The sequence below is a fragment of the Dreissena polymorpha genome, chromosome 3, assembly GCF_020536995.1.
Source record: "Dreissena polymorpha isolate Duluth1 chromosome 3, UMN_Dpol_1.0, whole genome shotgun sequence".
Lineage (NCBI taxonomy): Eukaryota > Metazoa > Mollusca > Bivalvia > Myida > Dreissenidae > Dreissena > Dreissena polymorpha.
In genome coordinates, this window is record NC_068357.1 from 104231911 (window position 1) to 104255129 (window position 23219).

The 23219-nt window shown below is 37.1% G+C and overlaps 2 protein-coding genes across 26 annotated transcripts in view; one reads left to right on the forward strand and one right to left on the reverse strand.

The window, feature by feature from the left end:
* LOC127872909 (BRISC and BRCA1-A complex member 2-like) overlaps positions 1-1574 on the forward strand; it is a 44561-nt gene extending 42987 nt beyond the window's left edge. For all 3 annotated transcript variants that reach the window (XM_052416433.1, XM_052416431.1, XM_052416432.1), the window contains exon 12: positions 1327-1574. In XM_052416433.1, coding sequence (XP_052272393.1) covers positions 1327-1390 — 64 coding nt within the window. In that variant the 3' untranslated portion in view covers positions 1391-1574. The remainder of the gene's footprint in view (positions 1-1326) is intronic.
* Positions 1575-5508: 3934 nt separating this feature from the next.
* Positions 5509-23219, reverse strand: part of LOC127870803 (GDP-D-glucose phosphorylase 1-like) — a 32476-nt gene continuing 14765 nt past the window's right edge. For 12 of the 23 annotated variants that reach the window (XM_052413300.1, XM_052413308.1, XM_052413298.1 and 9 more), the window contains 8 exons: positions 17728-17943; positions 16601-16687; positions 16224-16282; positions 14311-14413; positions 14013-14113; positions 7287-7441; positions 6759-6824; positions 5509-6016 (listed from right to left, as the gene is read on the reverse strand). In XM_052413300.1, the coding sequence (XP_052269260.1) occupies positions 5883-6016; positions 6759-6824; positions 7287-7441; positions 14013-14113; positions 14311-14413; positions 16224-16282; positions 16601-16687; positions 17728-17943 (921 nt within the window). In that variant the 3' untranslated portion in view covers positions 5509-5882. Of the gene's footprint in view, positions 6017-6758; positions 6825-7286; positions 7442-14012; positions 14114-14310; positions 14414-16223; positions 16283-16600; positions 16688-17727; positions 17944-18880; positions 19095-19375; positions 19454-19555; positions 19706-20005; positions 20204-20545; positions 20948-21355; positions 21566-22030; positions 22208-22300; positions 22617-23016; positions 23086-23219 lie in introns of those variants that run through there. The other 11 variants (XM_052413296.1, XM_052413318.1, XM_052413316.1 and 8 more) reach the window with 10 other exon arrangements.

Below are 23219 nucleotides of genomic sequence, written 5' to 3' on the forward strand. Positions count from 1 at the left end.
AAAAGTTCAGTATCAATTTGAAGTGAATCCGTGTAAAAATGAAAAAATTATAGTAAATGGAAATTTTTGGTGGGTGTGGCCTATGTGGGCGGGGCGCCCCAGGGTTGGGAATGGGGCCATGCATGGTTGAGATTGACCGTATTGTCATAGGTGAGGTCCAGTATCAATTTGAAGTGAATCGGTGTAGAAATAAAGAAGTAAATGTAAAATAACCTAAAAAAATGAGTGATAATTTCTGACGCGGCCCCACCCCAACCCCTATAACTTTTGACCCAGGGGTCAGATCAAAATTCCAAATAGTGCACCGTCGCACATATGCTCATAGCTACCATGTGTGTAAATTTCAAGGTTCTAGTGCTTTTAGTGTAGGAGGAGATAGTGGCCAGGACGGACGGACAGACGGACGGACAGACGGACGGACGGACGGCGGAGATCACCACAATATCCCCACCTTTTTTTCAAAAAGCGTGGGGATAATAATTGATAACATCTAGTCAAATCTTAGAAAATCCTTGTATCCTTGTTACCACTCTAGATTACACATTTATGATTATCTTGATAAAACTTGGTCAGAAGTTTTACATGTATCTATATAATATCTAGGCTGGGTTCAAATCTGGGTCATGTGAGTTCAAAAAGATAGTTAAATGGCAAGTTATTTCTTACTTTTATCACTTATGATGCCACATTTATGATTAAATCTTGAGAAAACTTGGTCTGAGCTGTAATCTTAAAGATGTCAAGAAGAGTTCAAATCAGGTTCATGTGTGACCAAAAAGTGGGTCAACTGGTCCCTTCTTTAAAATAACCTTGTAACCACTCTAACATGTAGAGGCCACATATAATACTCAATCTCCACAAGACTTGGTCAGAATGTTTACCTTGACATAGTCTAGACCTAGTGTGAATCTGGGTCATGTGCATTCAAAAACTATGTCATCAATTCAAACCTTACTAAAACTAAGTATCCACATTTATGACTCGATCTTGATGAAACTTGGTCAGAATATTTATCTTGACATATCTATGCCAAGTTCAAATCTGGGTCATGTAAATCTAAAAACTAGGTCTTATTGTTGAGAACCTAGAAGCCACATCTATGACTCATAATTTATGAATCTTAGTCAGAATGTTTATCTTAACAATATTCAGGCCATGTTTGAATCTAGGTCAAGTTGGGTAAAGAACTCGGTAACCAGGTAGTCTTCTTCAATTGGTTTACTGTGAGCACTTAAGAGCCATTATGACCCTCTTGTTATGTTTGATTTAAGTTCTCTTACATATTATGATGCAACACCATTAATTATGTGTTTTTTTATGTTTCAGACAATTCATTCTGGAAAATATTGGTGCCTTTCAAAAGACATCAGTCCGTCTGTGTGCAACGTAACTGATTAAGCTTTCATTCTGTGATATGGTGCCTATAGAACTTAATAAACAATTGCTTATGTTACTAAAAATGTGCAATGTAAATATGATTAATTCTTCAATAAATAGAAAAAAGTTATTGAAATTACAGATCTTACATCAGTTTCTTACACAATTTGAGTTGACCAATAAATTGTGTAATGTTTCATTTTGTTATTGTTTATAGCCGCTCTTTACGCCCCCACAAAGTGGGAGACATTAGGCATCCCTTGTCTGTCCGTACGTACAACTCAAATCTTGCCCTTTGAAAACCTCTATTTCTATTTGGTAGATCTTGCTAAAACTTATACATATGAATGACCTTTAATGTGAAGATGAATGTCCAGAAAGAAATGTTTGCTGTGACAAGTAATGATATTTTAATGGTATTGGTATAGTATGGCCTTTTAACTGTTTTTTTCACTTATATAGAATATAAAGTGCCAACAATTTTGTCTTTCCAAATAAAAGCTTGTGAAATATCTAGAAGCGACATTTATTGCTCTATCTTTATGCAACTGGGTCAGAACCTTTGTTGTCATGATAACTGAGCGGACTTTGAAAGTTTGTCATCAGGTCAAATTGTAGAACAAGAAGGTCATCGGCAATAGAACAATCAACTTAGAACCAAAAAAAAAAGCAAATTCGTTGAATTGATATCCCCCGCCTATATACTTCTGGACACAAAAGTGTTATATTTGACACTAAAAAAGCATTTTTTTGAAGATACAAAGGGCCATAACTCTGTTATTATCAGATGGTGTACAATGCCATTTGGCGTGCATCATCCTATTATCAATATATATACTCATACCAAGTTTCAATGAAATCCGCAAAAGCACTTCCAAGATATGGCTCCGGACACAAAAGTGACGGACAGCCGGACGGACAGCCAGACAACGCCAAAACAATATCCCTCCGCCTCTGGCGGGGGATATATACTCGTACCAAGTTTCAATGAAATCTGCCAAAGCACTTCCAAGATATGGCTCCGGACACAAAAGTGCCTATAGTAAAAAGCATTTTTTCAAGATACAAAGGGCCATAACTCTGTTTTTAACAGATGGTATACAATGCCATTTGGCGTGCATCATCCTCGTATGCATATATATGCTCATACCAAGTTTCAATGAAATCCGCCAAAGCACATCCAAGATATGGCTCCGGACACAAAAGTGCCTATAGTAAAAAGCATTTTTTCAAGATACAAATGGCCATAACTCTGTTTTTAACAGATGGTGTACAATGCCATTTGGCGTGCATCATCCTCTTATGCATATATATACTCATACCAAGTTTCAATGAAATCCGCCAAAGCACTTCCAAGATATGGCTCCGGACACAAAAGTGCCTATAGTAAAAAGCATTTTTTCAAGATACAAAGGGCCATAACTCTGATTTTAACAAATGGTGTACAATGCCATTTGGCATGCATCATCCTCTTATGCATATATATACTCATACGAAGTTTCAATGAAATCCGCCAAAGCACTTCCAAGATATGGCTCCGGACACAAAAGTGCCTATAGTAAAAAGCATTTTTTCAAGATACAAAGGGCAATAACTCTGTTTTTAACAGATGGTGTACAATGCCATTTGGCGTGCATCATCCTCTTATGCATATATATACTCATACAAAGTTTCAATGAAATCCGCCAAAGCACTTCCAAGATATGGCTCCGGACACAAAAGTGCCGGACGGACGGACAACGCCAAAACAATATCCCTCCGCCTCTGGCGGGGGATAATTAACTGTTTAAAGAAGCTTTTTTGCTGTTTGTATAATAAATGTGTCCACTGACCTTGCTTTTTATCTGGAACTTTTTTTTAACAAGGCTTAGAGATCATTAAAACAAATATTTTGATAAAGGTCTAATGGTGATTTGGCAAGAACATGTGACATCTGAAGTGTTTATTAGTTTCAATTTAGCAATATAAAGAAATCTGCTCAAAGCTTTGTTTTGAATTGACCGAAGCCATTTTCAACTCTACCCAGTTATCATTAAAACAAATGTTCTAGAAGAGTTTCATGGACATTGGGCGCAAAAGGTGATTTCAAAAGTGTTAAAAAAGGTTATGCTATAGCCATGTTTTTTTACAGACCATCACCATTTTCCAACTTGGCCAAGATATCATAAGAACAATATGTTCTGAAACAATTTCATGAAGATTTTAGTTAAAAAACAAAACATTTTCAATTTAAGCAGATATATTCTTACAATTTAAAATGTAATGATAAGTTTCATGAAGATAGAACAAAACATGAGACTTCTAGAATTTTAACAGGTAGTCAAAATGGCAACATAAGAAAAACTGCCCTGCCCCCTGGCGGCCTTTTTTTTCAATGGATCAAAACCATTTTTAAACTAGGCAAAAATATAATTAAAGCAAATTAATTCTGAATAAGTGAAATATGGTCAGAACATTTGAAACTGGGTAAAATCAGGACATGCTTGCACGCATGATTATTGTATTGTGTTTATTTATTACGTCTGAACGTATTTTTTACCTTAATGATTATACATTTTGTATTGTAGAATCACAAAATAAACATTTTTGTCTCATGTCTACAAAATCAGGAAAATGGCTTCTCTCGGAACGGAGAAAGTCTAATGATTAAAAACTTATTATAATGTGCTACAAACATAGAAAAATATGGTAGAAACAAAAGTTTGTGGGTATATAAGACAAAATGATGAAAATGTAGCTTTCCCTTCATGATTTCATATATTGGGTTCCAAAATATATATGTTTCATAAGGTAAGGTCATAAGGTAAACAATATAAGTAAGTAAACAACTATTACCTCCACCTTTAAACAAATTGAACATTTCAGTTGAACAACAATTGTACAACTTTAAATCAACTCCAGTTTAGGCCAAAAACTTCACTTAGAAGGGAAAATATATGTAGAGTTTCCAAAAAGATCACAAAACGTTATACGAGAAAGGTAACTATCATTGTTCAGTTGTACAAAACCTTTACAACATTGAATAGATTATTAAAAAATGTTTTGTAGTTTCAAGGAGAACTTTGCTTATAGACCTTGCTCCCCACTAAGTGCAATAAACACTGCAATGTGCAACTGGATTACAGTTGCGATCATTATCACACCGTTCAATTGCCCCCATCGACGACTGGATCATGCGACCACTGAGATACTGTATACATGTCAGTGGAAAGCGGGGTGCAAGTATTTCCATATTCTTTATATTTTACGTGTTGGGTTGAGCAGGTTTGAGTGTTCTTTGGGAGCCTTAGTGAGAAGGACTTTGTGAATGTAATCCCTACCTTCCTAGTTGCTTACTTTAAATAAAATCCGTTAGAATGTGGTCAAAAATCGAACAAAACAATCTCTCAGTCAAACTCTTATTTCACTGGATATAGACCAAAGATAAATATGAAAAACATCTTATTGAAATATTTTATCATTTTTCTTCCATATTCTAAATTACAAAATCCCACATGAACAACAATTTTATCAATGATTAAATTTGAGTGGGTTTTTATAAACGCCTCGTGACGGCCGTGACTAATTATTAGATGGTCATGATAACGGCTAGGAAAATAAAATTATGCTCATGTAATTGGCTAAGACAATGGAAATTGGCATGATGGGATGTGGACGTTACTCCTGGACCATATTCGATATAACTATCAGATATTTTGATCACAAAAACAGTTTCAAGATTTTCATTCGTATTTTGAAATAAAATGGGATGGGTGACTGGATTTCTTTTTAAATAATTCATACTTTGACATTATTGAAACAAGTCATTTACACACAATGTGTCCACATCAAGTGGTGCATTTTGTTAGATTTTTGACCACATTCTAACGGATTTCTTGAAAAGTAAGCAACCAGGAATGTAGGGATTACGTTCACAAAGTCCTTCTCACTAAGGCTCTCAAAGAACACTCTCAAACCTGCTCAACCCAACACGTAAAATATAAAGAATAGGGAAATACTTACACTCCGCTTTCCACCAACATGTATACAGTATTTCAGTCATTGCTTGAGGCGATTGAACAGTGTGATTATTTAGCCAATAAACGTTCATATTGATGCGCATCAGAAGAAATCATTTTTAACAATAACACATTATGAAAGTTCTCTTGTAATTATTATATAGTGTAGATACAAGTATAAAATGCATTCTATCAGCCATGTGTGATATTGCATTTATCAAAAAGAAATAATGACTTCAAATATGAAAAAAAAAGTCAATTACCAGTCAGATGCACCAAGTTCGTAAGTCTTTCATTACCAGCAAAATGACAGTTTAACAGCAAAAAATGATGTTAAGCAAACAGTGCCCCCATATTCAAATAAAACAATCTAGAAAGAAAGATGACATCAACCTTTACACCAGGAATGTATTGTGGGAAATAATGACAGATACTCTACCGTTACAGCACAGAAATAAATTACCAATCACTATTGGGCTCAATTTATTTATGAACAATAGTTCTGTATCAACTGGTTGGACTTGTTGAAAACATATCAATGAAATTTTCTTTGATTTTCTGATATTCGTGTTCCTCCAACATTGCCACTTGTACAGTTTCCTCGATCTGCTGTTCATCAAGACCATGAAACAAATCTTGAACTGCAATGTAAAAACATCAACAATCAAGCTTTCCAGCCAGTGTATAAAGGAACATCAACAATCAAGCTTTCCAGCCAGTGTATAAAGGAACATCAACAATCAAGCTTTCCAGCCAGTGTATATAGGAACATCAACAATCAAGCTTACCAGCCAGGTGTGGTTTACAATTGAGCCTCGCTCTGGAAAAACGAGTTTAATGCATGTGCGTAAAGTGTTGTCCCAGATTAGCCTGTGCAGTCAACACAGGTTTATCAGGCTGCCTAAAGTGGATTTTGCTAAGAAGAGACTCCCTTTAAAACGAAATATACCTTAAAGTGGAAAGTGTCATCCATGATTAGCCTGTATGGACCGCAAAGGCTTATCTGGGACGAGACTCTCGTGCATTTAACCGGCTTTACCCAGAGCGAGGCTCATAGTTCATTAACCTATTTTGAATATAAGCCAAGAAATCACACATGATCAAACAAGTTTCTCAGGGTGCAGACTGGAGATGTCAATAATGAGACATTGTGTCTTGCAACCATGTAAACCCAGAAAATTCACTTGGATTAACAGCTAATACTGTGAATACAGTTACACAAAAATTGCCCAACAACTAAAAATCCATTCCAGCCTGTTTGAGCAGTGAAAGATTCTGTTACCTGGACATAAAACTATTAATTGGTATTAAAAACGGTGCAGTTTGAAGTAAACCTCATACGATTCAGGATAACCTTTTGTACAAGCACATCAAGTTACTTGCCTTTAATGGGCAGGTGTCCAGCAAGCTCTGCCAAGGCCACATTGAAGGCTGCTTCATCTTTCAGCCCTGAAACACACAGACAATGTCACTTACATTTCAATATTAAATGTTGAATACTTAAGTTGAGTATTCTTAACTGAATAATAAATAAATGAAGAAACTAAGTCAGATCCCATCTAATGAAGTAAAGGTGAAAGTCCAGCATATTGATACTTATAAAGCACCTATACTGATCCCGATCTCAATGTCTGACTACTCTCCAATATGCTGAGCACTTGGCAGGCAAGCATATGGTTCCCCTACACCATGGCTCTAATGAGACCCGTTCCACCCTGCCTCCTCAGTCAAAGCCCATTACATCCTGCCTTTAAACCAAACCTCAGATATCCCATGTTCATGTTTACTTAGCCTAAATTGCAGATTTTCTTTATATACAGTAATATGCCTTATCCTGTCTCCTAGTTTCTAAAGAAACAAAAACCAAACTAATGTGTAAACACATTTGCAATATATGTCAATGTTACATACACATGCTACCTATGAACTTCTTTCGCGGCCATATATACACTCTTATTGTTCTGCAAGCGCTGTCTCGAGGCTCACCAAAGGCTGGACCTCTTGTCATGAAAATATTGTGAGCAATCTCATTGTTGTTGAAGTAGTGTGTAATCTCATATATATTCCTGAAAATAAACAAGCCAGGTCCCTGTACATGTAAGAACAATGCCCTTGAAGATGCGTTTTGACAGAATAAATAGTTATAACCCTTTTTCTCTGCACTAGGCTCAAAGGCTTTTACTAAAACAATTAATACCACTGATTATTATTATCTTTATATAATTTGGTCATGACAGAAGACGCGAGTATTTTGATTTTCATGAGGTATTTAAGCATCTGCAGCTGCATTATACGAGGACCAAGAGTGTGTCCCAGCACACCTTCATAACTCATGTTAGAGACTCCTGAATGTTGGGCCATAGTTTGAATCATGGCAATTTCCTGCTGTTGCAAAAAAATGGTGTACCTAGAAGAAACAAGAGGGCCATGATGGCCCTGAATCGCTCACCTGACTAACCTTGCTACATCAACTTAAATTCTATCAGACCCATATAAATCCCAAGCCAGATTTCATCAATTAATACATTCTGACAAAATTTCATTAAGACGTGATGAAAACTTTGACCTCTCATCTACACAAGGTTTTACTAGAATTTGCCCGGTGACCTAATTTTTGACCCCAGATGATCCATATACGATCCAAAATCAGATATTATCAAGATAAATTATAGCAACCCCAGTTAAATTTTAAAATTTGCCATACATTAGTTTTATTATTTAGCTAGATAGATATGTCAAAAAGCTTTCCAAAACAGTTTGAATTGTAAAATATCCCCACCGGAAGAAGTTATGACAATTTTCATGGAAATTTTGTCGATTTATTGGAAAATATTGGTACTTACTACTTATTACTAAATAGTTAATGCGTTAAATCGCGGCACCGTCGCCTTATTTTATTACAGAGAAATTGTCATAACTTTTGTTCTTAAGAAGATAGAGAGTTCAAATTTGGCACGTTTATGTATTTTTTCATGCTCTTTTATTTCTTTACTTAGTTTTTGCATAGTATGAACTATAATGATAATAATGACACATAAATATCACAAAAAATATTTTTTTATTTTCGACTTTTTTCTCAAATAAAGACATAACAAAATATAACAAAACAACACAACATGTCAATACTTATATCAAAACTAAACATTCAATGTAGTTGTTACAAGTCCATTTGATAGTGCAAAATCAGGTTTTAATTTGCTAATGTTCTCATTCTGCATATCACACATGGTTATGATCTGCTGTTCACAGAATGGTCCGGGGAACTCATCCATTGAGTAATATCCTCAGCTGATCCTGAAAAGAACAATGAAATTGTGCTAAAATAAATATAGTTTTAGTTTTTCAATGTTTAATGTCATATAAATATAAAATAGAACGATTTGTTAAAAATAAAATCATTCAATGTTAACCATAATTTGTCTCAATCCTAAACCACAAATTATCAGTTACAAATACTTTAAACATAAAAAACACTGTAATCATTAATGATTCTGAATGTATTTAAAAAAAAAACACAATTAAATTCAACTGTAACAAGTTATTTAAAATAACAATTAACATTGTAGGTTTTTAATATTTTCTACAACAAATTAAACTTAAAAAACAAATAAATGAGGTCAAAAACACAATGCCAGTCAATGGTACGAACGTACTGAGTTCGATATGAACAAAATAAATGAAGTATTTCATATGCATTAAACATTACAATTATTGGTCATTTGACATTTAATATATACATGTACTTAGAAACACATTAAAATACTTTGGTTGTGTTTATTTGCATTTGGTTTTACGTATATTGCAACATAAATGCAATAAATAGAGGCGATTTGACAGCAGACTGTTGAAACTCGGTACGAATTTCCACACGACCAATCTGAATGAAATTTGATCGTCTTTCTTGTAATGAATAAAGGGAAATCAACATACAAAATAACATAATTAAAGTAAAAAATAACTTACCATTTGATTGCTATCGTTTTTCTAGGTTTATATAAAGTAATTGTTGAAGAAATCACGGTTATCGATCACGCTATCAGCTTAATCAAATTTTCCAATATGGCGCCCCTATTTTGATCTTCATTATGGGGTTGTTTACCCTCGGGACTTCGGTTAGAAACCATTGCCCGAGCACACTGCTTAACATAAAACTCTACGTTTAAGAAGCCGAAAACGGCTTTAATATGGTCAGCCCGATTTTACTGGGCTGTACCATTTATAATACAACAATACATTGCAGTGTTGATGCGGTGCTTCAATAAAAATCTATTGGTTTAAAAATATCTATACTTTACGTATACAAAAAGCATTAAAAAAACGCAGTACTCAATAAAATTCATAAGAAATGTCTTGCCTAAAGCTGTTAGAAAGCGGTGTTTTCATTGGTTGACAGTATTTAAATGCATGGCTCTGATTGGTTATCTCTGTCATGTCCGCGCAAACGCAAGTAGGTCAATCCGATTTTGGATGAAAATTTCACACAAAGAACGACCTTGATATGGCGTCTGCTCTTGCACGGACGTGACAGAGATAACCAATCAAAATGTTTGCGTCTGCTCTTTTGCACTTTTAAAATGTAAACAAAGCAGAGTTTCATTAGGAAATGTATGAAATAAGAAGGAATAATTACATCCATTACTACTTGAATCTGTTTGAATTTAATATGATTGGTATATGTTATTTAAACTATTATGATGAAGTTATATTAATATTATTGTTACTATTGTTATTTTTATGTTTGTATTGTTACTATATGTATGTTGTTTGTGTTGAAGAGAGAGAGGAGGAGAATAGCTCAATTTTTATAAGTATTGATGGTAAAAAAACATACTATTATATGCTGTATCATCATTACTAGACCCATTGTTCAGTATTTACTGCAATGGGTTGTTGGAGTCTTTATACTTTGTGATCTGTGTTTTAAATGTTAAAATCCAAATAGGATTACTTTTAGTATAATGCCTAAAGAAAAGTAAAGGAATACATGGATGTGTAATATGTTTGAAAAACAAAAACAAAATAATAGTATTTAAGGATTTTCCAGATCACAAAGTGGTTTAACATTGCCACTATATATTTACATACATAGTAAAGTACCAGAATTAGGTGTATATTTAAGGTTTTATAGAAATGTCATACAACAAGATCTAATCGATGGGAAAATATGACTATTTACGAACATTAATTAGTAGGAATGTTAGAGCCTGATTTAATAGCTCTCATAATTATGTAAAGTGAATTTGCATGTAGGCATGCAGTTATATGGAGAAAAAAAAAAAAAAAAAAAATATATATATATATATATATATATATATAATAACACATTGGGAGTATAACTCTCAAATCTATATTAATGTTGCAATTGAGTTTTTAAAGTTATTAAGAATTGTAATGTGTATAAATTTATGTATGTGACTCAATGTTAAACACTTGCAGACAGGGAATATAGCCGTAATGCTCCAACGTAAGACCCTGTCTGTATGGAACTTAAAGAGGATTGGGCTATGGAGAAGAGAAGTCCCCCCAGAGTGGCGTTAAAACAATATTTAAAAGTGAGATTAGTAAAAACCCTTATATAATAAGGGTAATGACTTACGTGTCTCCAAACGGTCACCTTTATAGGGCCACATAAAAATAATAGGTAAAACAATGTGATTTACAGTTAACAAGGGACAAAATTGTCACAAAACCAGGTTTTCATTGTGAAAAAAAATCTGATAAAGGGAGACAACTCAAACTGAACTTTTGAAATGAACAAACAAAATTAACCCCCTTTGTAAGTTTGTTTTAAAATAAATTTATTTTTAGTCGTGGCGACCTTGACATTGGAGATATTGACGTGATTCTTTCGTGCGACACACCGTCCCATGATGGTGAACAAATGTGCCAAATGATTTTAAAATCTCATAATGAATGACATAGTTATAGCCCAGACAAGCTCATTTATGGCTATTTTTTACCTTTGAACTCAAAGTGTGACCTGCACCTTGGAGATATTGACGTAATTTTTTCGCGCGACACACCGTCTAATGATGGTTAACAAATGTGCCAAATGATTTTGAAATCTCACAATGAACGACAAAGTGATTGGCCCGGACAAGCTTGTTCCGCCCGTCCGCCAGCCAGCCCGCCAGCCCGCCAGCCCGCCAGCCAGCCAGCCAGCCAGCCAGCCCGCCCGCATTCGCCAATCTAATAACCAGTTTTTTCCTTCCGAAAACCTGGTTAAAAAGAGACAAAACAACTAGATTTGTACAAAAAGTACATTATTTACAATATGTACAGTACTATATGCGTTTATATATTTAAAATACAAGTTGCCACCCTGGAGGGTTGAAAGAAGAAGAGATTTTGGAAGTGTAGGCCGGTGTGAGTGGGGGAAAAAGCCAGCAGGGGTGATGTCACTCGGTTGAACTAAGGGAAGTAATTGTGGGGATGGAGTCTACAGAGGTTTTTTCCCCAGGACCAGAGGGAGTGCACGGTAGATGAAAATTAGTTTGAATACAATTGAAGGAAAATTGAAAAAAGTATGATGTAAAATGGTAAAAAAGACCAAATATTACCTAGAGGCAGTAAAAAAAAAAAAGCTCTAATTCAACCAATATTATTTATATATTGGGGATAACAATGGAGGAAATAGTACTAAAGTACCTTGTCTGGTATGTAAAATGGCAATTAAACAGAAAAACCGAGGTATTTGCTATATAAAATAGCAATTTAACATACAATTAAGAAAATTTGCTATATAAAATAGCAATTTAACAAGAATTAGTGTAATACATGGTATAAAGTTTGCTATGATGTAGAAATAGCAGTATTAAGAAGAAAAATTAAGGCAATTTGCTATATAAGGTAGCAGTTTCACACAAAAATTAGGAAATTTGCTACACAAAATAGCAGTTTTAACAAGATTTAATGTAGTACAATGTACAAAATTTGCTATGATCGAAAATTAGCAATATCAACAAAATCGATAATAATACCAAGGAATTGGTATTACCCTGGATAGGGCTAAATAAGTGTTTTGCAAAGGTATAAGGCCCTGCACCGTGCACTCCAGTCCGACATGGCTCTTCGAGTTTGAAGGGGAAAGGGTGGAGACCTCTGGCCCATTCTATACATAGATGGTGACGCCACTACTTTATTGTCAGTAAGACCGGTGTGTACACAATGCCTCTGGCCTAGTTGAAAATTCCCAAACACGTGCTTTTTAATGATTAATGCGACGTACTAAATATCGTTTCTGATTTATAATTCTGGTACCAAAAGAAAGATCAGAGCTTATATTTTGTGATTTTCTATGCGAAATAAAAAAACAACATTATATTTTGAAGAAACTTTCATATACTTTTGGACTACTTTTCGTCCCGTAGAATTAACATAGCACAATTATGCGAATATCATCGGAAACGTTTTTCATTGGTGAACATAAATATATCAACATCATTAATATTCAAATGACCTTGTCAGGTCGCAAATGTGTTGTAAACAACCGGGTGTCAGCGCAGGTACTCGAAAATGCAGTATACAAAGGAAATGGGACACAGACGTTGTACTTGAATCCAATATAGATTGTTAAGCAGCGAATATAAACTTAATATTATTAAAATTTATATCATATTGAGGAGAATTTATTTTTCTTTCAATCGGCATTTATATTATTTTGATTTTATTTAAGATATTTTATAAAAATAACTTGTAATGGAACCACTATGCAGATTAGCTGATTTTCTTAGATCTTCCACTGATAAGATAAGAGCTGCTGGGGTTGCTAAAAACATTCTGACCATATTTCATTAAGATCAGATGAAAACTATGACCTCTATTGTCTACACAAGGTTTTTCTATGATTTGACCTAGTGACCTAGTTTTTGACCCCAGATGACCCAAATACAATCCCAACCCAGGTTTCATCATGATTAACATTCTGGCCAAATTGTATTAAGTTTGGATGAAAACTATGACCTCTATTGTCTACACAAGGTTTTTCAATTATTTGACCTAGTGACCTAGTTTTTGACCCCAGATGACCCAAATACAATCCCAACCCAGATTTCATCAAGATAAACATTCTGACCAAATTTCATAAAGATTGGATGAAAACTGTGACCTCTATTGTCTACACAAGGTTTTTCTATTGTTTGACCTAGTGACCTAGTTTTTGACCCCAGATGACCCAAATACAATCCCAACCCAGATTTCATCAAGATAAACATTGTGACCAAATTTCATAAAGATTGGATGAAAACTGTAACCTCTACTGTCTACACAAACAAATTGTTGACGGACGCACACACGCACGCACACACGCACAACGGACGCCGGACATCACACGGTCACATAAGCTCACCATGTCACTTCGGGACAGATGAGCTAAAAAAACACCAGTGACTTCCAAAAAAGGAAAGGTGTGCAGTTGTTTTTTATGTGACTTAGCCTCTTAAGTTGACCTTTTAAATACAAGCATGTGTCATGTACAGGACAATTTGACTAGGCATGTGCTATAATATAATAGTCATTAGATATATCTTAAGTGGCTTCCTGAATCCAGCTTTTCATTAAGAAACTAGTGATAATTGTTTTAAGATAACTCCATCACACGATGGACGAGTGTTGTCAGAAAGTCCACTTTGCTATTACCTGGAGAGCAGTGTGGGTGTGGATCCATGCAACTGGAGTACGAATCCCTTGGCAGCCAGCAACGTTTGCTCGTGCAGCACACCCGATAACTGCTGGACAGGCTGCAATACACAACACTATGTACACCAATGCACTAATACCATACTCTTATCTCAGGACAGTTGACTCTTTCATTCTCAATTCTAAGGAAAGTTACCATTTTTTTTTATTTTCAATGTTTAAAAGGTCAAAATCTTAAAAGGTTGATATAACCACACAGAATGTATTTATATAGTTATTCATTTAATTGATGACTTGCCATGTGCTCTACAAAGAGTTCATGGTCTAAGTAGTAAGCATGCACATGAAGATGGTTCACTGAGGCATATGCGCACAAGCTGTTGAAGCCCACACGAAATCCTCTGAAATGGAAATACAGCAAATACAACATACCAACAGCAAGATTGTCAGCACATCCTCTCAGAGGGCAGGGTTTAAAGGCTATTGGCACAGAATGAGACTGATTGGACTAAAAATGTGACTCCTGAAGTTTTAGCATGGTTTTACCATAACCGTACTAGCAAAACTGCCCCATCCCCTGAATGTACTTTCAACAGATTGGGACCATTTTCGAACTCGGCCAACATATCATAACAACAAATGTTCTTACATAATTTCATGAAGATTAGACTGAAAATGTCACTTAGATTGTTAACAAGCTTTTTTTCTTTAATTTGACCTTATGCCCTAGTTCTGTACCTCACAAACTCTGCAAAGATATCTTTAGGAAAAAATCTTTGTACCAAGTTTTTTAAAGATTGGACAAACAAGAGATGTGTTCGTCAGAAACACAATGCATCCTACTGCGCCGCTTTGAAATAATTTTTTTTGTTGTTGTTGACCTTTGACCTTGAAGGATGACCTTGAACTTCCACCACTAAAAATGTGCAGCTTCATGAGATACACATGCATGCCAAATATCAAGTTGCTATCTTCAATATTGCAAAAGTAATGGCCAATGTTAAAGTTTTTTTTCCGGACAGACGGACAGACTGACATACTGACGGACAGTTCAACTGCTATATGCCACCCTACCGGGGGCATAAAAAGTGACATCTAAAGTGTTAACAAGGTTTCTCTATAAGCAGTGTTTCCCAGAAGCATTGGCAGCCAGCAATTTCACAGGTTACATTCAATCTAGAAGCCGGCTGCTTTTCCCCAAAATATCAATTGAAATGGTGCAAATACACTCTTTTTATTGCTTATAGTCACCGACTACTTTGAAAATATAACTGTTTTTTCAAATTTTTCTTGAGAACACTGATATAAGGCAAACTGCGGCCATTTCTTTCAAAGAACTAGAACAATTTTCAAACTATGCAAATATATCATAACAATAATTGACTAAGTTACATGAAGATTGGACTATACACGAGTGTTAACAAGTTTATTCTTTAATATGACATAGTGATCTAGTTTTTACCACATGCAACCAAATTTCAAACTACCATGATATAATTGGGACAAAATGTTCTTATCAAGTTTCATAAAGATTTGACAAATAAATGTGCCCTCTACAGTGTAAACAGGGTAAATGTTGACATGGCAAGAGACCTTATTTCTTTTTTAAAGGTTATAAAAATAACTTATAATACAGATTCTTTACTTCATTGAAGTCTTAGTTAACAAAGCAGATACAAAACAAGCAATAATCATATCTTATGAATAAATTTGTTCAGAAAGAATTTAAGGCTCAAGAAGCAGTAACAGATAGTTTATTCCCTGCAATGTGTGCATTGTTGCCGAAACAGAATAAGTTTTCAACTATTAGTAACCATAGCAACCAATATTTATATCTGACACAAAAACCTAAAATGACATGCATATATCATTAATGACACTAGCTCTTTCCACATACCAAGTTGCATCACCATTGCCTTCACACTTTTTTAGGTTAACACAAGATCCATATTTGAATTAATTTTTGCAACCATAGCAACCACAATTTTTATCTAATGAAAAAAACAACAACATGTTTTTTATGGTACAGCCTCCTTTCAAAATATCAAATTTCATTAATTAAGCTGCTGTACATTTTGACAAACTGCAGGATCCAAATTCAGTGGCAGACAGTTTGATAACATAGAAGGATGCCTACCATTTTTATAGCCTGAAGCCTTTTGGACATGAAAAGGAAGACTGGTCTCAGCAAATACCTTTCCTTAACCCTACCTATGTTTGCTAAGCAACAGAAGGTCAACAGACAGCTCCACTGCATACTTTGTTAGGATCTGCAACAAAGTTACATGCATGATGATAATTGCAGGTCACACAATAAACGATGCATACTAAAATGTACTTACCAAACATATAGATATATATCTATATACTCATCATATTTAAACATTCACTTACTCAAATGTTTTTATTTCTTATCTAAAATGACTGCTCACATGCCCAATTATAATTCATAATACACACTCAAACATTGTTCTGATAGCAGTGAATGTTTGATGCCACCATTTAATTGTAAATAACTCTAATGCAAGAAGAATGACAAGATACATGCATTTTGTATGTGTGTGATTAAATACATGATAGCTCCTCACCTGGGGGTTACATGCCTGCACATCAGGTAGGAGCAGCACATGACCGTACTCAAGAGGGCTCACGTTGATCACCACCTGATTGCAAACCTAATCAACATATATAATATGATACACAATAGTGAAGTGATTGACGTTGCTTTTATTTAAAGATTCATGTAAACTGTAACAAGACGGCCTGAAAGCCCCAAAGTCGCTCACCTGAGATACAAAAACACTGACCTAATCTGTGCAGCCCAAGATATCATAAAAACAAATTTTCTGGCCAAGGTTTTACTATAGCCATATAAGGATACATTCCCTGTCCCCTGGCAGCCATGTTTTTCAAAAGACCGCAGAACCATTTTCAAACTCATCCAAGATATCATTAAAATAATTAAATGTTCTGACCAAGTTTCACAAAGATTGAACAATAACTGTGACTTTTAAAGAGTAAACAAGTTTTTACTGTAGCCATATAAGGAAAAATGCCCTGCTCCCTGTTGCTATCTTCAATGTTGCAAAAGTTATTACCAAGGTTAAAGTTTGTGACACATGCAATGACAGACACATACAATGACAGACAGACAGACAGACAGGCAGGCAGGCAGGCAGGCAGGCAGGCAGGCAGGCAGGCAGGCAGGCAGGCAGGCAGGCGGGCAGGCAGGCAGGCAGGCAGGCCAAAAACAATATACCCCCGATCATTTGATCTGGGGGCATAAATACTGAAAATTAATGTTCCACCAACTTAATTACCTTGATTTAGGTTATTATAAAATTATTGTTTTATCGCAAGAAGTGGGTTGACAATGAACGCCAAACAGTAGTCACATGTTAAAGTCTTTTTTTTAAACAATGACAGCGCCAAATGGGTCAAAATCGCATTCCCAACCACAATTTACGTACATTATAGAACGTTAAATTATAGTTCTGTCGTTCATATTAAGTCTTAATACTTTAATGAATTTAAATGCATGTAAAGGTATACACAACTGCAGATCTTTCTCAATTCATACTCAAGCCTCAATGTATACAATACATGACGTTAAGTTCAAATTGGAAGTCTAACATGTGATGATGTAGATTATATTTGTGTATTTTTGCTTCTTCAATGTATGAGATGTCATATTCCTTGCGTATACAGTACATACCTTAATTTCAGTATTCTTGGATGCCACTTCCACAGTTACAGCACGGTCCCTAAGCATCTGCCCACAATCATCTTTACTAGATTCTAGTTTCTGCATTTCAAACAATATTTCTCCTGGCTTTATTTTTGTAAAGTTGAAACTGTCCCTGTTAAATGGCTGATTCACTGATGTAATTGTGTCTGGCTTCCGTCTTTCTTGAGCTCGGAGAATATTTAACTGGAACATTTTTAAAAAGTATATCTCTCTAAACATAAAGTTATATTCAGCAAATATGTGTTTTTCTTTAAACAAAGTCGCAAATATACAAAACTAAAATAACATGTTCTTTGATTGCTTGCAGATAATATACTATAAGTTCAAAGATAAAACAAATGACTATCTGATGTTTGACCCATTCTACATTTTTCCATTAATACTGGAGTGTTGATATGAGCCATAGTCAAGGGTATTGGAGAGGAAGAATGGACTGTCTTTATGGCATATTCAAAATATTTCCTGTTATTTGTTACTTCACTTTCTATCTAGATATTGCTTAACAATATTGATGCCAGCAAGTCTTGAAATATGATGGACCAGAAACAAGGTTAACAACAGTGCAATACAGACAGAGAGATTGTCCTCAAAGTGAACATTCCCTACACAAGAAAATGTTTGAACTACCTGAGCCACATAGCAGATGTGGCCAATGACGCTTGTTTGTACTACCTGAGCCACATAGCCGATGTGTCCAATGACGTTTGTTTGTACTACCTGAGCCACATAGCCAATGTGTCCAATTAAGTTTGTTTGTACTACCTGAGCCACATAGCCCATGTGTCCAATGACACGTGTTTGTACTACCTGAGCCACATAGCAGATGTGTCCAATGACGTTTGTTTGTACTACCTGAGCCACATAGCCAATGTGTCCAATTAAGTTTGTTTGTACTACCTGAGCCACATGGCCCATGTGTCCAATGACGTTTGTTTGTACTACCTGAGCAACATAGCCGATGTGTCCAATAACGTGTTTGTACTACCTGAGCCACATAGCCGATGTGTCCAATAACGTGTGTTTGTACTACCTGAGCTACATAGGCGATGTATCCAATGACGTTTGTTTGAACTACCTGAGCCACATAGCCCAAGTGTCCAATGACGTGTGTTTGTACTACCTGAGCCACATAGCCGATGTGTCCAATGACGTTTGTTTGTACTACCTGAGCCACATAGCCCATGTGTCCAATGAGGTTTGTTTGTACTACCTGAGCCACATAGCCCATGTGTCCAATGACATTTGATTGTACTACCTGAGCCGCATAGCTGATGTGTCCAATAACGCGTGTTTGTACTACCTGAGCCACATAGCCCATGTTGCCAATAACACGTGTTTGTACTACCTGAGCCACATAGCCGATGTGTCCAATGAAGTGTGTTTGTACTACCTGAGCCACATAGCCGATGTGTCCAATGAAGTGTGTTTGTACTACCTGAGCCGCATAGCTGATGTGTCCAATAACGCGTGTTTGTACTACCTGAGCCACATAGCCGATGTGTCCAATGACACGTGTTTGTACTACCTGAGCCACATAGCCGATGTGTCCAATAAAGCGTGTTTATACTACCTGAGCCACATAGCCGATGTGTCCAATGAAGTGTGTTTGTACTACCTGAGCCACATAGCCGATGTGTCCAATGAAGTGTGTTTGTACTACCTGAGCCACACAGCCCATGTGTCCAATGACGTGTGTTTGTACTACCTGAGCCACATAGCAGATGTGTCCAATGACGTTTGTTTGTACTACCTGAGCCGCATAGCTGATGTGTCCAATAATGTGTGTTTGCACTACCTGAGCCACATAGCCAATGTGTCCAATGACGCGTGTTTGTACTACCTGAGCCACATAGCCCATATGTCCAATGACGTTTGTTTGTACTACCTGAGCCGCATAGCTGATGTGTCCAATAACGTGTGTTTGTACTACCTGAGCAACATAGCCGATGTGTCCAATGACACGTGTTTGTACTACCTGAGCCATTTAGCCGATGTGTCCAATAACACGTGTTTGTACTACCTGAGCCACATAGCCAATGTGTCCAATAACATGTGTTTGTACTACCTGAGCAACATAGCCGATGTGTCCAATTACACATGTTTGAACTACCTGAGCCACATAGCCGATGTGTCAAATGAAGTGTGTTTGTACTACCTGAGCCACATAGCCCATGTGTCCAATGATGTATGTTTGTACTACCTGAGCCACATAGCCGATGTGTCCAATGACGTTTGTTTGTTCTACCTGAGCCACATAGCCGATGTGTCCAATGACGTGTGTTTGTACTACCTGAGCCACATAGCCCATGTGTCCAATGACGTTTGTTTGCACTACCTGAGCCACATAGCCGATGCTTCCAATAACGTGTGTTTGTACTACCTAATCCACATAGCCGATGTGTCCAATGACGCTTATTTGTACTACCTGAGCCACATAGCCCATGTGTCCAATGACGTTTGTTTGTACTACCTGAGCCACATAGCCGATGTGTCCAATGACGTTTGTTTGTACTACCTGAGCCACATAGCTGATGTGTCCAATGACGTTTGTTTGTACTACCAGAGCAACATAGCTGATGTGTCCAATGAAGTGTGTTTGTACTACCTGAGCCACATAGCCAATGTGTCCAATGAAGTGTGTTTGTACTACCTGAGCCACATAGCCGATGTGTCCAATGACACGTGTTTGTACTATCTGAGCCACATAGCCCATGTGTCCAATGACACATGTTTGTACTACCTGAGCCACATAGCCAATGTGTCCAATGACACATGTTTGTACTACCTGAGCCACATAGCCGATGTGTCCAATGACACATGTTTGTACTACCTGAGCCACATAGCCCATGTGTCCAATGACACGTGTTTGTACTACCTGAGCCACATAGCCGATGTGTCAAATGACGTGTGTTTGTACTACCTAAGGCACATAGCCGATGTGTCAAATGATGTTTGTTTGTACTTCCTGAGCCACATAGCCGATGTGTCAAATGACGTGTGTTTGTACTACCTGAGCCACATAGCCGATGTGTCAAATGACGTTTGTTTGTACTACCGGAGCCACATAGCCGATGTGTCCAATGACACATGTTTGTACTACCTGAGCCACATAGCCCATGTGTCCAATGACACATGTTTGTACTACCTGAGCCACATAGCCCATGTGTCCAATGACGTTTGTTTGTACTACCTGAGCCACATAGCCCATGTGTCCAATGAAGTGTGTTTCTACTACATGAGCAACATATCTGATATGTCCAATGACGTGTGTTTGTACTACCTGAGCCACATAGCCAATGTGTCAGATGACACATGTTTGTACTACCTGAGCCACATAGCCGATGTGTCAGATGACACATGTTTGTACTACCTGAGCCACATAGCCAATGTGTCAAATGAAGTGTGTTTATACTACCTGAGCCACATAGCCGATGTGTCCAATGACACATGTTTGTACTACCTGAGCCACATTGCCGATGTGTCAGATGACACATGTTTGTACTACCTGAGCCACATAGCCGATGTGTCCAATGACGTTTGTTTGTACCACCTGAGCCACATTGCCAATGTGTCAGATGACACATGTTTGTACTACCTGAGCCACATAGCCAATGTGTCCAATGATGTATATTTGTACTACCTGAGCCACATAGAAGATGTGTCCAATGATGTATGTTTGTACTACCTGAGCCACATAGCCCATGTGTCCAATGATGTATGTTTGTACTACCTGAGCCACATACCCGATGTGTCAAATGACGTGTGTTTGTACTACCTGAGGCACATAGCCGATGTGTCAAATGACGTTTGTTTGTACTACCTGAGCCACATAGCCGATGTGTCAAATGACGTGTGTTTGTACTACCTGAGCCACATAGCCGATGTGTCCAATGATGTATATTTGTACTACCTGACCCACATAGAAGATGTGTCCAATGATGTATGTTTGTACTACCTGAGCCACATAGCCCATGTGTCCAATGATGTATGTTTGTACTACCTGAGCCACATAGCCGATGTGTCCAATGACGTTTGTTTGTACTACCTGAGCCACATAGCCGATGTGTCCAATGAAGTGTGTTTGTACTACCTGAGCCACATAGCCGATGTGTCCAATGAAGTGTGTTTGTACTACCTGAGCCACATAGCCCATGTGTCCAATGATGTATGTTTGTACTACCTGAGCCACATAGCCGATGTGTCAAATGACGTTTGTTTGTGCTACCTGAGCCACATAGCCGATGTGTCCAATGACGTTTGTTTGTACTACCTGAGCCACATAGCCGATGTGTCCAATGACGTTTGTTTGTACTACCTGAGCCACATAGCCCATGTGTCCAATGATGTTTGTTTGTACTACCTGAGCCACATAGCCCATGTGTCCAATGACGTTTGTTTACACTACCTGAGCCACATAGCCGATGCTTCCAATAACATGTGTTTGTACTACCTAATCCACATAGCCGATGTGTCCAATGACATTTGTTTGTACTACCTGAGCCACATAGACCATGTGTCCAATGACGTTTGTTTGTACTACCTGAGCCACATAGCCGATGTGTCCAATGACATTTGTTTGTACTACCTGAGCCACATAGCTGATGTGTCCAATGACGTTTGTTTGTACTACCTGAGCAACATAGCTGATGTGTCCAATGTAGTGTGTTTGTACTACCTGAGCCACAAAGCCAATGTGTCCAATGAAGTGTGTTTGTACTACCTGAGCCACATAGCTGATGTGTCCAATGACACGTGTTTGTACTACCTGAGCCACATAGCCCATGTGTCCAATGAAGTGTGTTTATACTACATGAGCAACATATCTGATATGTCCAATGACGTGTGTTTGTACTACCTGAGCCACATATCTGACATGTCCAATGACGGGTGTTTGTACTACCTGAGCCACATAGCCAATGTGTCCAATGACGTTTGTTTGTACTACCTGAGCCACATAGCCGATGTGTTCAATGATGTGTGTTTGAACTACCTGAGCCACATATCTGACGTGCCCAATGACGTTTGTACTACCTGAGCCACATAGCCGATGTGTCTAATGAAGTGTGTTTATACTACATGAGCAACATATCTGATATGTCCAATGACGCGTGTTTGTATTACCTGAGCCACATAGCCGATGTGTCCAATGACGCGTGTTTGTACTACCTGAGCCACATAGCTGATGTGTCCAATGACACATGTTTGTACTACCTGAGCCACATAGCCAATGTGTCCAATGACACATGTTTGTACTACCTGAGCCACATAGCCGATGTGTCCAATGACACATGTTTGTACTACCTGAGCCATATAGCCCATGTGTCCAATGACACATGTTTGTACTACCTGAGCCACATAGCCGATGTGTCAAATGACGTTTGTTTGTACTACCTGAGCCACATAGCCAATGTGACAATGACACATGTTTGTACTACCTGAGCCACATAGCCCATGTGTCC